The sequence below is a fragment of the Triticum aestivum genome, chromosome 1D (genome assembly GCF_018294505.1).
Source record: "Triticum aestivum cultivar Chinese Spring chromosome 1D, IWGSC CS RefSeq v2.1, whole genome shotgun sequence".
NCBI lineage: Eukaryota > Viridiplantae > Streptophyta > Magnoliopsida > Poales > Poaceae > Triticum > Triticum aestivum.
In genome coordinates, this window is record NC_057796.1 from 437,518,434 (window position 1) to 437,534,276 (window position 15,843).

General features: G+C 48.6%; 2 protein-coding genes across 2 annotated transcripts; both read left to right on the top strand.

Moving 5' to 3' along the window:
* The first annotated feature begins 1,232 nt into the window (after window positions 1–1,232).
* LOC123173432 (uncharacterized) lies at window positions 1,233–4,061 on the top strand. The gene is made up of 6 exons (XM_044589911.1): window positions 1,233–1,690; window positions 1,786–1,996; window positions 2,088–2,168; window positions 3,015–3,116; window positions 3,195–3,464; window positions 3,775–4,061. Exons 1-6 carry the CDS (start codon window positions 1,233–1,235, stop codon window positions 3,868–3,870), a joined length of 1,218 nt encoding a protein of 405 aa, XP_044445846.1. The 3' UTR covers window positions 3,871–4,061.
* A 2,711-nt stretch (window positions 4,062–6,772) lies between these two features.
* LOC123173442 (transcription factor BHLH133-like) lies at window positions 6,773–7,685 on the top strand. Its single transcript, XM_044589923.1, has 5 exons — window positions 6,773–7,042; window positions 7,123–7,185; window positions 7,277–7,342; window positions 7,420–7,485; window positions 7,590–7,685. The coding sequence occupies exons 1-5, from the start codon at window positions 6,773–6,775 to the stop codon at window positions 7,683–7,685; spliced, it is 561 nt and encodes a 186-aa protein (XP_044445858.1).
* The last annotated feature ends 8,158 nt before the right edge of the window (window positions 7,686–15,843 follow it).

Here is a 15,843-nt window from a genome sequence, read left to right on the forward strand (position 1 = left end):
CCAGGGGTGACGTCTGCTCGACACGTGGCACGTTTATGCCGACGGCCTAGCCGTCGGCATAGTTTCAAACTAAGCCGATGGCCAGGCCGTCGGCATAGACCTGCCACGTGGCGAGCAGGCGTTGGTCAGCACTTGACGGCGGCCGCCGTTAGGAGGTAACGTTGCCGACGGCCAAGGCCGTCGGCATAGGGTGCGATTCCGGTAGTGAAGAACGAGCCACTTTCTGTACACCTTTCACAACCAAGCCCATGTACACTGCGACTGATACTGGGGCAAGAATACAGTACCTGCATGCTGCCGGCCAAATCACAGACGCATATACAGATTTTGCGAAGCCTCCTGCCTGTCTATTTTGGTCTGCAAGACACAGAAGAATGGACACATCGTCAATATTCTATCCGGCGCCGAACCCAAACCCTGTTTAGGGATTATAAATCCAAATAATCTACATCCAGAGAGAGGAAAAAGGGGAATGCGCAATCAAAAAACAAACATACTCACCTGGGATCTAATCGAACAGTGCCTCCGGCGACGATTCCAGTGCCGCCCGCCCGCACCTGCCGCTGAATCCCCGGCTCCTCTTCTTCCAGCAAGCGGGCCTCCGCTCAGATCCGCTATCTCTACATCTTCATCTCAAAAGAATCCCCCCGGCACCTATCTCTCTCCTGTGCATAGGCAGCAACTCCAATGTCCGACGGAGGTGGAAGCGGGTCACGAGAGGGGCTGCTGCGAAATGGCCTTATCTGTGTGCATGTGACCCGGGGGAAACAGTGGCCACGCGTAACAGTCTCGTTCCGCTCATAACAGCCGCCGTGGGTCAATTACGGGAACGACTGGCCCCGATCCCTAGGTATATGGACGCCCAGGATAAGCGGGCCGGGACGCACCTGCTCTAAAATATATTTTCGCTTTCCCCTCCCAAAATCACTTAGGATTGTTCGCCCCAAACGAACGAAGTCCAGACAAAATGGACATCTGTTTGATATTTGGAGTCGTGCGTTGGACTTGGCCTTTAAACTTCCCTCTTTTATTCTCCTTGGTAGCAAGAGTTTAGTCAACCTGCTAAACTTTCACCTTTTCCCCTCGTGACCTCGCCGCCGTCGTTTGGGGTTTGGGATCGTGCGTTAAAGTTGGTCTTTAAACTTCCCCTTTCCCGAGAGCTCAGTCAACCGCTGGCTAAGCTTTCCTTCCCCCCATTCTGACCTCGCCGCCGGCCAGTCGGGGCATCCGCTATGGCGTACGTCCCTCCCCACAAGCGTCGTTCGAGCACCTCCGAGCCCGCCCCAACCCCTTCCCCGCCCACCTCCTCCCTCCATTCCCTCTCCATCTCCTCCCCTTGCGGGTGTCACCACACCCCTCCGTCCAACAAGATCATCCACGCTGCAGATTGCGTCTCCCGTTGGTCCCCGCTCCCGCCCTTCTCCGACGACGCTGAATCTGTTCGCCTCGAGACCTTCCCCTGCTACACCGTCGAGCGCATGTCCGGCGCCAAGCCCCTCGTCCTTGCCCTCTCCTCCCCATCCTCCAGCTCCACGGAGGCCGGGGCCGCGGCCGCCGCCATCACCGAGAGGTTCTTGCCGGACCTCCTATACGCGGTGGAGAGGGCGAGGGCGAGGACGCACGATGTGCCGAGGGAAGACGAGGAGGCAAAACTCTGTCTGGTGGCAAGGGTGGGCAAGGTCCTGTTCCAACGGTGAGTCTTCTTTTATCCATCTGACTGTTCCATCCCAGTTCTTGGATCTTTGCTTCGTGTTACATACTCACATCGCATTGTGATTAACGCGCGCCACCACCCAGTTTTTGTGTTGATGGATCGCTCGTCTCCCTGGACGTCGTCCGCGACCTCGCAGAGGCAGGGACAGAAGGATCCAAGAGCCCGGTCCGTAAAACGTTCCATACGAATGTGCCCAGTGATTTCTTGGATGACATGGAGCGATTCGCTGTGGAGAGGATGGGGCTGGAGTTCCTTTCAACAAAAGAGCACTACCATGTCAAGGTTTATGCGTCTAACAGTTCAAGAATTATTATCCCCTGGTTGTTGTTTAGACGAGTGTGAAATGGCTTTGGGGCCTGTAAATACCTGATAGGTGGTCGACAAGCAGGGAACGGTTTCCAAGATGTCTTGCAAATGCACTGTGCAAGAAGATGGGAAGCTTGCAATCGGGAAGGTGTGCTTACCATGCTGTCCTTTCCTGTACATTTCATTTTCAGAACTTGGGGTCGCAGTTAACTTTTAGCACTACCATGCATTGATTATATGGGTATCCCTGCTAAATAGTACTACTAAACTGTGTGAAATATTGGGATTGTGCATGGTTTTATTCTTTTACGCCTGGCAATCGAGAACCCCAAGACTGTAAGGATAATTAATCTATAAGTTAGTATTCATTGAGACAATGTATGATGCTAACTTTTAGCTATCAATTATCATGCTTGTCTTAATTCAAAGTAATTTTTGGGCAATTGAGATGAAGGCACATGTAAATATGTATCCAGTTTTTATACACAAAGTCGTTCACTACGTATTTTCCACTATATGTAGTCTTCTGATTGCTCCTCAAGTGGCCGGTGGTTCCTCGTTTCTCTAAAGCATCCGTGTCTCTTGTTTGTAGTCTATCACTTGGGCAGTTAGCTCTAAACTCATTATGTTCTCTAACTAAAGAAACTGCAGCAATAAAACTCAGCCTCATAGCATTGTTACGTTTACTTGAAATTGTTTTAAAGCGAGATTGTTTCACTGGCTGATGTTTTCTGTAGCTCAATGTGATTAGTACTCGTTTGTGCCTTGTTTTTTTCATTCTACTGCCGATATTGCTGGGCTTAAAAGTTTCCTTTGTAAATTTTCGTTTATACCATGTATAGGGCCAGTTGGTTAGATTCTAATATGTGATGTGACTTAAGTACTGTGGCTTGTGCTAAATTGTTGAGATATAGTAATATTCATTGCAGGCCACTACTAGCTAACAATAGTTTTCTTACTTTCTCTTTTGTCTCCATTGTTACTTCTCGTGCAGATTGAATTGAACCAGATACAAGAGTTATTGGAAGACGTATCCTGCCTGTCGAAAGATCTTGATTTAAGGCTGATGTTGACTACGAATAGGGTCCTAATAGACGTGAGTTCATATTGGAACTACATCTGTCCTTTCTGTTACAATCATATCTTTTGCAGACTCATCTGGTAACACTTGCAGCCTGAAGTGGAAAATGCCATCAAGAGCTTAGTGTCTTCAGCTCTTGTTGATCCTAATGCCAGAGGGGGGTTTAGACGGCCACTTGGGAATAAGTTGATAGATGAGAGATTCAGCATAGCTGGAGTGTGGCGTACAAACTACAAGACTTTTGGGAATAAATTGTTAAAGATGTATCTAAGGCATACTGGCCGATTTGTCCAAGGGAGCTCCACTGGAGAGGTTTCCAATGAAGCTAGCTTCAAATTAGCTGGCATATCCAAGAGACTGCAGGTTAGTACATGATAATCTGTGATGTTCATGAGCCAATTATTTGGTTACATGTGTAACGGAGCTGCAGTTTATGCTTGCTTTGCTTGACCTGATGACCAAACAACAATTCTCTGCATTGATGCGCACACCTAATATCCTGTTTTAGTACTGACATATGGAAACTCTGAATTGGAATTATCATGTCATCTGCAGACCTAATATTCTGTTTTTCTACCAACATATGGTTACTCGGAATTAGAATTATTGCCGTCGTGTTTTCTAATTGACTGGATTGAACAGCACAATGACTGTCTCCTTAATCATTTACCAGGACGGCGGCAATCAAGAGGTGGACACTCTAAAAGGGATGCTGGAGTCTGCGGTGCGGATGATCTGGGACTATGCTTTGAGTTATCATAAATCTTAGCATGCTATATAACCAAGGGCAAGTACAATAGGTTGTCTCTAGACAGCATGTACAAACCTCCTGTAATGGGTTGCCTCTAGACTCTAGAGTAAGTCTAGGAGCTTCATGGCCCATGACGTGGGTGAACCCGATGAAATAGCGACGAACTATGGAACGATCCACAACGGGTGTCTATAAGCAGTGATTTAAGTGGGAACTTCATCCTCCCTTCTCTCTTCGACGTCGTTGAAAATCCTACATGCATGTACTATTTTATTGGGCCTGATTAGATGTCTTCTACTTGCGGCGTGGCTGCTTTGTTCTTTATTCTTTTTTCTGTTCTTTGGGCTTTGTTGAGCTGTGCCCTCAGTAGAACCCCGTACTTTCTGTTGTGCTGGTACTATTTGTGTGCGTGTGTGTGTGAACTTGCTGTATTTGTTGGCTGAGGTGGTTTGCTTTATTTATAAAGCGGGGCGAAAACCTTTTTCGGTAATACAATCTCATGTCATTGTTGACAGACCCTGCAATATGACACTCTAAATTAGATGGCAGTGAATGTTTGCAAGGGAGTGACCGAGTGAGCGTATGGCGCTACTATTTGCAGAGCATTGTACAGAATCCAAGTTAGTGGGTTATCTTGTGATCAGTGCACATAAAAATTTGCTGAAGATGGTGATATTACCAAAGACCTGATTGAAATGGGCTGGTTGTTTTATCGTTGAATTTCTCGCTGGTGCATATGCGGCATACATGTTGAATTTTGGGACTGGTTGGAACTTGGAAGAAGCTGTGATGTTGATGGGGATGTCTTGCTGTTTCCCTTTTGATTAAATGTGAGATTTCAAGCATAGAACAAACATAAAAAGAAAAGAGAAAAGAGTCAGCACGGCAAAGTGCGCCGTTGCTTCTAGTACAATTCCAGTCCACAAGCACGGAATTGCCTTATAAAATCAGGGAGGCTCATCCTGGTTGCACTGCAAGAAAGAAACCAAATACATAGGCCATGTCCAACGTGGGGCGCTTGGGAAGGCGTCAGGATTTTCTTCCCCGCGTGTGTCGCATTATATGCAGTTTAGTTACCATTAGCGTCTGGCGTTGGAAAGGTAATATTAATTTTAATTTTCCTCATTAAGAGCCAAGTCAGGCACCCGGCGTTGTAGATGGCCTTACAAATCCTCAGAAACCAAAAATCCATCTCCTTTGCGACCCCCGCTAGGGTTCCCTCCCCCTCTCCTCTCCCCTCCTCTCCTCCCCTCCTTCGCGACCCCTTCTAGGGTTCCCTCCCCGGCCCGCCCCGCTCCCCTCCCCCCCTCTCCTTCCCTCCGCTCCCGCGGCACGCCCGCGCGTGCCCGGGGGGATCTCCAGCCATCGCGTCCCTCGCCCCGCTTTCCTCCCCTACCCCCGCCGCCGCCGGCGAGCTCCGTTGGGCAAAGCTCCGTCGTGGCGACTTCACGGTTGCTCGACGGATCTGTCTACGGCCGCGGCTGGCTTCTCAAGCGTCGGCCCGTCTGCGGTCGGGCCGTCTTTGACTTTCACCCCATCTCCTCGTGGGCCGGGCGCTACTCCCATCAATGGGCTGGTCCTCTCCTAGCTGCGGTCCACCACTCGTCTCGCGCCCTGGTGCTGCAGGACCGAGCTCGTCCCGCTCCCGATGCAGCAGGACCGAGCTCGTCTCGCACACGGTGCAACAGGACTGGCCTTGTCCCCCTCTCGATGCTATAGGACCGAGCTCGTCTCGCGCTCGGGGCAGCAAGACGGGTCGATGGATGCCAGTTTTGGCCGACCTATTGGGTCTCGACGCTGGGGGTCGCCCAGGGGTGCGAAAGGTGGGACCTTTCCGATCCTCTCTTTCGTTGGGGTGCGACGTGTCTTAGGTGAGGTGGTGTCGAGGTCTTGGATGCTGGGGCGGCGGCCCTGGGGGTGGTAGCGTGGTGCTCGTGGGCAGAGCCCGCGCCTTGGTGCTGCCCGGTCACCATGGCCGTGAGGGCGGCGTGGTTGCCGGGGTGTGGCGTTCGATGGCGGTGAGTGTTGGCCGAGGTGAAAACCTGTTCTATCTTCGGACGGACCGGCGGCGGCGAAGATCGTTCTCTTCTTGAAGTCGTCGTCGCGGCTTTCATTGCCCGTCATGCGGCTCCGGAGGAAACTCTGATCCTTGGATCGGGCGGTGGCGGCGCGCCGGTGTCGTTCCTTTCCTGAAGGAGCCACCTTGGAGCGCATGATTCGTCATATGTAGCTTCATCTCTACGTGTGGTAGTGCTAGGGGTGGTGTTGCTGCGCTCAGCGTCTATGTATCCTGCTTTGGGTGTGTGCGTGTGTTGCGATGACGTGGCGTGTGTTTGTAATGGGTGCTTGTTGATTGATGCTTTATATATAAAGCGGGGCGAAAGCCTTTTTGGGTAAGAAGTCAGTTCGTATCTATGCGCTTGAGGACTGCTGCATGATCTGCACCGTCCTGATCAATTGGATTCTTCTGACCTTGTTATAAACAACTAGCTGGGATCACAATATAAGACATAAAAGCTGGACTGTGGCGTCATGATTCATGCGATACACCGAAGTTCCATTAGTCTGCGCTGCTGCTGCTGCTGTTGCCTCCTAATTGTGATCCATAAGCATCGTTGACTAACCCAAGTACTTATGATTCATGTACCACAGCAAATATATTCTGCACCATAGCATTTATGACTTCCCAGGGGGGCTAGCACTTCCCAACACGTTGAATCAAATATTATCTACTCACAATATGTTTCTGCATTTTCATTTTTGAAACATTGTTGTTAACCCAAGTCAAATCCATGTAATGTCAATAACAAAGACTTTCTGCTCCTCAGGGTATATATAAACGCACTGCTAGGTATGCTCAGTACTGACCAAAGGATTCCTCAGAGCCATACCACACCAGTTAATTCAGAGATCAGAAAAAATGGAGGCGGCAGAATGTTCATCAATTTGGGGTTCTCTCGAAGCAATCTGTGAGGAGTCGGAGATGATTGCGCATTTGCAGTCAGTGCTCTGGTGCGGCAGTGATTCTGATGCAAACCTCTGCTCCTCCGAAAATGATAGCACAAAAGCTTCTTTTGATCTCCTAGTGGATGACCTCGGTTCAGCGAATGAGAGGAACACTGGTATCAAGAGAAAGATGCAAGTGGATGAACAGAGCGACCATCACAATGAAGTCCCGGTGGCTCTCTCGGTAAGTGAAGTCCTGCATTTCTTCCATTTTGACATTATAATTCTTCTTCTTATTTATTTTTATCGCAATCGATTCTATAGACCGTAAGGAAGAGTGGTAACATGTCAAGAGCTGGATTGGACTCACAAAGCAACTATGCAAAGGTTTGATAGTTACTTACATATTATTAGCTCAGTTTCCCTTTAGGGAAATCTCTTATTAAACATTTTATCACAATGTTCAATTTTGGAACAGAGAAGAAGGCATAAGATCAATGAGAGACTGAGAGTACTGCAGCACCTGATTCCTAACGGCACAAAGGTGAGTTCTTACTATTTGCCATTCATTGTTCATTTGCACCTGCCAATGCCATTTGTGTTGATCGTTTGCTTTTTCAGGTTGACATAAGCACAATGTTGGAGGAAGCAGTCCACTATGTCAAGTTTCTGCATCTGCAAATCAAGGTATGTATTCACTTATGAAGCAATAGCCAACAGATGAACAAATGTTTCAGTTGTCAGCGTGCAAGTGCGCGCCACTTAATTCTTCCCATCTTTTTCATGCGCAGCTCTTGAGCTCCGATGAAATGTGGATGTACGCTCCCCTCGCCTACGATGGCATCAATGTCAGGCTCCCCCATCTGGATTGTCTAGCTCATGAATGACTACCCCAAACAAACTGGCTCAGCGGATGGTACATAATTTGTTGGAAGGACCCGTGGCTCAACTTTTCTGAATCATCTGTCGTAGTATTGTCATCTGTCTCGTGGACTTTAACCTCAATTTCCATTTTATTCAGTATTGTAGCTCCTTATTCAGGATTATATTTTTTCTATTCTTGATTGCTTGAGCAGTGTCGATAATAAGTTCTATTTTAAACCAGGTTTGTCGTACATTGATTTTAATTTTGAATTGACTTCTTACTTTGTACTTATACAAAGGAACAGAATCAAGAGTGGCAATTTATATAACTTATTCTTTAGAAAAAAAAGTAGTTTTACCCTTTACTACTACCACACAATCGGCCAACTAACGAGCATCCGCCCAAATGATAAAACAAGAAATTTAAATACTATGGAATAGGAGTATCTTCTACTATGTTGTAGTGATGACCGCAAGCACATGAATAATCGTATTGCCTTTCACAGATGTATTAACCAAGTATTTGTCGAACTTGAGGAGTTAAGAAGAGTCGTCTCCCCCTTACCACAATTAGAGTTGTCACGGCATTTAGTCGCGTTCGCATGCAAACTAGAGCTTGGAATTAGTAGTCTACTCATGCTATATTCTATCGAGGCACAGAACTGTACAGTAAACTAAACTAAGAACAAGTAAACTGAAAGCAAGAAGTAAAAGGCTAACTAAACTAAAGTAAACTAACAAGATCTAGTAAATATTAGTTTGTAGGCACAATGGTTAACTAGTGAGATAGATAAGAGGGCCAAGCCAATGCTAGGCAAGCCGCGTTGCCGCGTGCACATACCCCTCACACAACTACAAACCCACCTAGCATTCCGTCGGTCTACGGTGGTCACTAAGGGCTTCCTCGTGGTGCAACAAAGAGCGGATGGGTCTTCGTTACTCCCCGGTTGATGATCTAGGACAAAGGGTTAGCTTTAAGTCACCACAGTAACCCGAATCCCCACCACATCTACTCACTTTAAATCCTATATGTTCTACCTGATAGACGTCTTGAGCCACTACCAACGCCGATAATCATTATGCATAAACATCATACAAGATAACCGGAAGAAAACTAATCACCACTGACCAACAAAGGACTTAATTACTCAAATATAATGTTAAATTTGCAGAAGTTAGGAGGTCATTATCACACAACATGGTGAACAAGTTGGGTAAGAAGGAGGCCACAGTGGTGGTGAACTGGTGATTGATGATTTTTTTTGGAAAGGAGGTTAAACCCCCGGCCTATGCATAAATCGATGCATACATCCATCTTTATTAATTATTTCACAAAGGTCTGACAAGAAAATACATCAAGCCACCCGAAGCCACCACTCACACCTACAAACTCGATAATGTGAAGTGCTCTCACCCCCCACATCTAAAACTGGTGTCGTCGCCGATCCATCCACATAACGTATCGGGACCAACAGCCGGTGCAGCAGACCTAAAGCGCACACCACATGCACATGTTTTAGAAGTTAGAAGCTGCAATCATCCTCGGACCGTTGACCCATCTTCAGGATAGAGATCCGCATCATCCTTGACATTCCAGACATCCGTCGACGCCACCACGGCGCCCAGCGGGGCCACCGCCCTGCGCGCATTCATCCAGACGAGAAGACTCTAGAAGATTTGTCATGCGTAGCACCTGCCGACCAGACTTGACACAGCGTAGCACCTGTCGGTCAGGCATGACTTGATATTTCCACCGAAGCTCCGTGCAAGACATAGCCGCTCCACCTCCTGCCTCTGCCCTCCAGCGCTGCTCCACAAATTATGCTCCCAAGAGAGTAACGATACCGCAGTACCGTCATCGTCTGATCTGGATGACCAGATCTTAGGGTTTCCACCGAAGCAGCACGAGTGGGTCAAAAAAAGTTAAACGACGATGCATTCATCAAGGTAACGACGCAAAACGCCGCCATTGGCTCTGTTTTCACCGGCAACTCTGTCTCCCCAACTCGCAGCCGAGACTAGATGTCGGATCTGGAGATCCGACCACCCAGCCTCAGGTCGACCATCTCCGGCAGAGGAGGTGGCCACCCCCGCCACGCCCAGGGCCGCAGCCCCCGACGTCCTTGAGTTGCGGGTCGATCCCAGGGACAGCAAGCCATCGACGGAACGGTACACGAGGTTCCGGCCGCTGAAGCCCATCTCGGCCCAGATCAAGCGTCGCCGCTGGACCAGCCGCCGTACGCCACCGCCTGCCTGTCCGCCGCCACCCTGCACACCATGCTGTAGATCCGGCTATCACGGGCCGCCGCCGTTCTGACCGAAGCACGGGCTGAGGAGAAACACCGCCGCCGCCGCTGCGGCAGATAGGCGTTGGCAGCGACGCCCCCGGAGGCGGCCGGCGGGGGCGCTCCGGTGCGGCGCGGCAGCGCCGCACGGGAGCGGGATAGGGTTGGGTGCGGGAGCGGGATCCCACTTCTCCCTTCTCTTCTCTTCGTCGGAATTGACGTTGGCGGTCTCGTGGCGTTCTTGATGGAGTATGTAGGGTAACTAGGGTGAAATTCCCTCTACCACTTTCTAGGGCCGGCTAGCACATGGATGAAGACTTTATATCACAACACTACTCTCTCAACAGTTGATCTCCATCCACTCCTTTGATCCAACGATGCCAAGGTGAGTCAAACCTCTCCTAATACATTCTTTATCTTCTAAGGAATCCAAGGAAACAAACTGGGTTGAGAAACGCTAAAGTCATAGTGGCTAGGACGCGCTTCTTGGTACCTCTCGCCGGCTTTCCCCGCAGCCGGGCTCTTGAGTCTGCAGCCACTTGGTGCCTTTTTTCTTATTTCCTTTCTGCTTTTTTTTGGCATGATTGTGCTGTTGTTCCAGCTGTCTATGTTGCTTGGGTGCACTTGAACTTGTTGTATGGATGTTGGCTTTGTTTATAAAGTGGGTCGAAAACCTATTTCAAGACAATTGTGACTCAGATTCGCTGGTACGGACACTGGCACAACCGCGTGCGCTTGTACTGCAGCTCAACCTCGAGTGTTGCAGAGTGTTCCGTATTTTGGCTGTCATTTCTTCATCCGAATTGCGTTTCAGGTGACCTTAGGTTCGTCGAATTGGTATGGACGAGGCATACAGTCACCATGTTCCTTTTAAGTGTTGGAATTTTGTCTATTTTGGGCCTAGCTCAATAGCAGTTTCAGAAATTCCTAATAAATTCTAGAGGCCCACGCAGCCCATTCATGCAAGGTAAGAGGTGGAACAAAAGTTTAGTCCCACATTGCTAGTTTAGAGAGAGTTGAACCTCTTTATAAGGGAGGTTCTTTCCCCACTTGTATGAGCATGAGAACAAGAGGGACATCCACGCGCTCCTTCTTTTCGTCTCCCTCCGTTGCTTCACCTCCCGCCGTAGCCTGTTCGCGTCATTCTCCTGTGCCAGTAGGCCTCCGGAACCGCACCTTTTTCGACCCCAAGTCCAGTGCTTCTGCTGCTGCTGTCCTTCTTGCTCTTTCTGTTAGATGTCATGACACAGTTTTTTGCTTTAGTTTCTGCCCTACATATGATAGGTTCTACTTCATATATGCAACTTCATCTAGTGTCTGTTCTAGATGTGTTTAGTTCAAGTTCATATATGCAGATGGTATTTACTTTCTTTCCGTCAGATTGCATGACTTGCTTTATCGCGGCTATATTAGTCATGCTTTATCTAGTATTTCTGTTAATAAAATCATTTGGTAAATTGCTCATATTTCCAACAACCCAAAAACCTTATTATAGGCAATTTACCCCGAGTGGTTTTGCTGCTTCCATGAGACCTCCTATGTTTGACGGCATCCACTGTAAGAGGTGGCGTGTGAGAGCAGTATTATGATTTCAAACCATGAGTTGCTATGACGCCACTCTTGGCAAACCTGAAGGAGAGCTTGATGCTCAACAGGCACAAGCCTTTCAGAAAATGGATACTCTGTTTAAGGCTGCTCTCTTGAGTGTTCTTGGTGAGAACATAGTTGATGCTTATGCGTCAATTGATAATGGAAAAGATATGTGGGATGCACTCGAGGCCAAGTTTGGGGTCTCGGATGCTGGCACTGAGCTGTACATCATGGAGCAATTCTATGATTACAGGATGACTGAAGAGCGCTCCGTGGTTGAGCAAGCTCATGAGATACAGTCATTTGCTAGAGAACTTGAGCACTTCAGTTGTATGCTACCGGACAAGTTTGTTGCCGGAGGTATTATCACTAAGCTTCCTCCTTCATGGAGGAACTTTGCTACCTTACTGAAGCATAAGAGACAGGAGTTTTCCGTCCCGGATCTCATTGGTACTCTTGATGTGGAAGAAAAGGCGAGAGAAAAGGACACACGTGCTCGAGGTATTGAGGGAGGATCTAGTGCCAATCTGGTACAGAAGAAGAACTTCCAGCCCCACAAGTTCAAGAACAAGGGCAAGTTTGATGGTAAAGCAAAGTTTGATGGGAAGAACAAGGCTGTGCAACACACGAACTTAAAGAAGAAGAATGACAAGAACAAAGGTGCTTGTCATGTGTGTGGGGATCCTAATCATTGGGCTCATAGTTGCCCTAATCGCTATGACAAGCGTCATCCTGGGAAAGGCGGCAAGACCGCTAATGTTGTCATTGGAGACACTGACATGAAGGATGCTGAGTATGGTATATTTCCCACTATTCTTTCAGTATGTCATTCTCCTGATTGGTTGATTGACACGGGTGCTAATGTGCATGTATGCGGTGATATTTCCATGTTTTCGTCTTATCAGAATGCAGGGACTTCAACCGTGCTGATGGGCAACGGTTCAAGTGCTTCTGTTCGTGGTGTTGGCATGGTCGATCTGAAGTTTACTTCGGGGAAGATCGTGCGGCTGAAGAACGTGCATTATGTCCCCTCCGTCAAAAAATCTTGTTAGCGGATCTCTTCTGTGTAAAGATGGCTACAAGCTTGTCTTTGAGTCGAATAAATTTGTAATATCCAAGTATGGAACCTTTGTTGGTAAAGGTTATGAGTCAGGAGGCCTGTTTCGTTTATCCTTATCAGACGTTTGCAATAAAGTTGTTAATCATATTTGCAACAATAGTGAATCTAATGTGTGGCATTCACGTCTTTGTCATGTTAACTTTGGTTGCATGTCGCGACTAGCGAAGTTGAACTTAATCCCTAGTTTCACCACTGTCAAGGGATCTAAGTGTCAAGTGTGTGTGCAAGCTAAGCAACCTCGTAAGTCTCGCACGACTGCGGAAACGAGAAATCTTGCACCACTAGAGCTCATACATTCAGATCTATGTGAAATGAATGGTGTTTTGACAGAAGGTGGAAAGAAATATTTCATGACGTTAATTGATGACTCCACTAGATACTGCCGTGTGTGTCTTCTGAAATCTAAGGATAAGGCTTCAAACTTTTTCAAGATCTATAAAGCTGAAGTGGAAAACGAACTTGATCGAAAAATCAAGAGGCTTAGGTCCGACCGTGGTGGAGAGTATTTTTCCAATGAATTTGATGCTTTTGTGCGGAACATGGTATAATCCATGAGAGGACGCCTCCCTACTCACCTCAGTCAAATGGGGTGGCCGAAAGAAAGAATCGTACTCTAACTGATTTGGTTAACGCCATGTTAGACACATCGGGTCTCTCTAAGGCATGGTGGGGTGAGGCGATATTGACAGCATGTCATGTCCTAAACCGAGTCCCCACAAAGAACAAAGAGATAACTCCATTCGAGGAATGGGAGAAGAAAAGGTTAAAACTCTCTTATCTGCGAACATGGGGTTGTTTGGCGAAAGTCAATGTTCCAATTCCAAAGAAGCGGAAGCTTGGACCAAAGACTGTGGATTGTGTTTTCCTGGGATATGCTTTTCATAGCATTGGCTATAGATTCTTGGTTGTAAAATCGGAAGTACCTGACATGCATGTCGGTACGATCATGGAGTCGAATGATGCGACTTTCTTTGAAGATATCTTTCCCATGAAGGATATGGCTACTGTGACGCCCCCGATTTGACCGTACACTAATCATGCACGCAAATGTGTACGATCAAGGTCAGGGACTCACGGGAAGATATCACAACACAACTCTAAACCATAAATAAGTCATACAAGCATCATAATACAAGCCAGGGGCCTCGAGGGCTCGAATACAAGTGCTCGATCACAGACGAGTCAGCGGAAGCAACAATATCTGAGTACAGACATAAGTTAAACAAGTTTGCCTTAAGAAGGCTAGCACAAAAGTAGCAACGATCGAAAAGGCAAGGCCTCCTGCCTGGGACCTCCTAACTACTCCTCGAAGCCGAACTCCATGTAGAATCATCCTCGGGATCTCTAGCTCCTGGACTCCAGCATCTGGTTGCGACAATCAGGTATAGAAAGGGGAAAAGAGGGAGAAAAGCAACCGTGAGTACTCATCCAAAGTACTCGCAAGCAAGGAGCTACACTACATATGCATGGGTATATGTGTAAAGGGCCATATCAGTGGACTGAACTGCAGAATGCCAGAATAAGGGGGGATAGCTAGTCCTGTCGAAGACTACGCTTCTGGCAGCCTCCATCTTGCAGCATGTAGAAGAGAGTAGATTGAAGTCCTCCAAGTAGCATCGCATAGCATAATCCTACCTGGTGATCCCCTCCTCGTCACCCTGTTAGAGAGCGACCACCGGGTTATATCTGGCACTTGGAAGGGTGTGTTTTATTAAGTATCCAGTTCTAGTTGTCATAAGGTCAAGGTACAACTCCGGGTCGTCCTTTTACCGAGGGACACGGCTATTCGAATAGATAAACTTCCCTGCAGGGGTGCACCACATAACCCAACACGCTCGATCCCATTTGGCCGGACACACTTTCCTGGGTCATGCCCGGCCTCGGAAGATCAACACGTCGCAGCCCCACCTAAGCACAACAGAGAGGTCAGCACGCCGGTCTAACCCTATGCGCGCAGGGGTCTGGGCCCATCGCCCTATGCATACCTGCACGTTGCGTACGCGGCCGGAAGCAGACCTAGCCTAGTGGCGTTCCAGTCCAATCCGGCGCGCGCCACTCAGTCGCTGACGTCACGAAGGCTTCAGCTTATACCACGACGCCGGGATACCCATAACTACTCCCGCGTAGATGGTTAGTGCCTATAGACCAAATGGCCAGACTCAGATCAAATACCCGGAACTCGTTAAGCGTGTTAAGTATCCGCGAACGCCGACCAGGGCCAGGCCCACCTCTCTCCTGGGTGGTCTCAACCTGCCCTGTCGCTCCGCCACAAAGCAATAGTCGGGGGCCGTCAGGAACCCAGGCCCACCTCTACCGGGGTGGAGCCACCTGTCCTTTCAGCCCCCTCATCAGAATCACTTGCGGGTACTCAACGAGCCGACCCGACTTTAGTCACCACATGTGTCATGTATATAATGCATATAGTATATACATGTGATCACCTCCCAAAGTGATCACGGCCCAGTAGTATAGCATGGCAGACGGACAAGAGTGTAGGGCCACTGATGGAACACTAGCATCCTATACTAAGCAGTAGGATAGCGGGTAAGGGTAACAACTGTAGCAACAATGACAGGCTATGCATCAGGATAGGATTAACGGAAAGCAGTAACATGCTACACTACTCTAATGCAAGCAGTATAGAGAAGAATAGGCGATATCTGGTGATCAAGGGGGGGGGCTTGCCTGGTTGCTCAGACAAGAAGGAGGGGTCGTCTTTGATGTAGTCGAACACACGAACATCGGCAGCGGTTTCGGAGTCTACCGGAAAGAAGTAACGGAGGGGGAACACAATAAATAATAGAGCAATCAAATGTAACACAAAGCAAGACGCGGTGATACGTTGTGCTAGGGGTGACCTAACGTAGGGATAGGTGATACGGGCGAAAGGGGAAAACATCCGGGAAAGTATCCCCGGTGTTTCGCGTTTTCGGACAGATGAACCGGAGGTGAAATGTTACAGGTTTGCTATGCTACGGATGTGTGGCGGACGAACGGGCTGCAGTGAGCTCGGCCACGGCGACGTACGGCGTCAACGGCGACGGATCCACGCGAAGGAGGAGGGGGATCGACGGAGGGCTCACCAGCCCTGTAGTGGTGCAAACGCGTGCTCGGGGAGGGCCGTAGTCACGGGGGACGGCGCGCGCCGGCGACGGGGACGGCGAGGCGGCGACGTCCAGCTCGGGG

What these genes read in the sequence shown, in the direction of transcription:
- LOC123173442 (XM_044589923.1), top strand. Translation starts at nt 6,773, where the DNA reads ATGGAGGCGGCAGAATGTTCATCAATTTGGGGTTCTCTCGAAGCAATC. An exon ending in CACAAAGCAACTATGCAAAG is followed by an intron (nt 7,186 to 7,276) that starts GTTTGATAGTTA and finishes ATTTTGGAACAG; the next exon opens with AGAAGAAGGCATAAGATCAA. An exon ending in TGATTCCTAACGGCACAAAG is followed by an intron (nt 7,343 to 7,419) that starts GTGAGTTCTTAC and finishes TTGCTTTTTCAG; the next exon opens with GTTGACATAAGCACAATGTT.
- LOC123173432 (XM_044589911.1), top strand. Translation starts at nt 1,233, where the DNA reads ATGGCGTACGTCCCTCCCCACAAGCGTCGTTCGAGCACCTCCGAGCCC. An exon ending in GTGGGCAAGGTCCTGTTCCA is followed by an intron (nt 1,691 to 1,785) that starts ACGGTGAGTCTT and finishes TGATTAACGCGC; the next exon opens with GCCACCACCCAGTTTTTGTG. An exon ending in GGAAGCTTGCAATCGGGAAG is followed by an intron (nt 2,169 to 3,014) that starts GTGTGCTTACCA and finishes CTTCTCGTGCAG; the next exon opens with ATTGAATTGAACCAGATACA.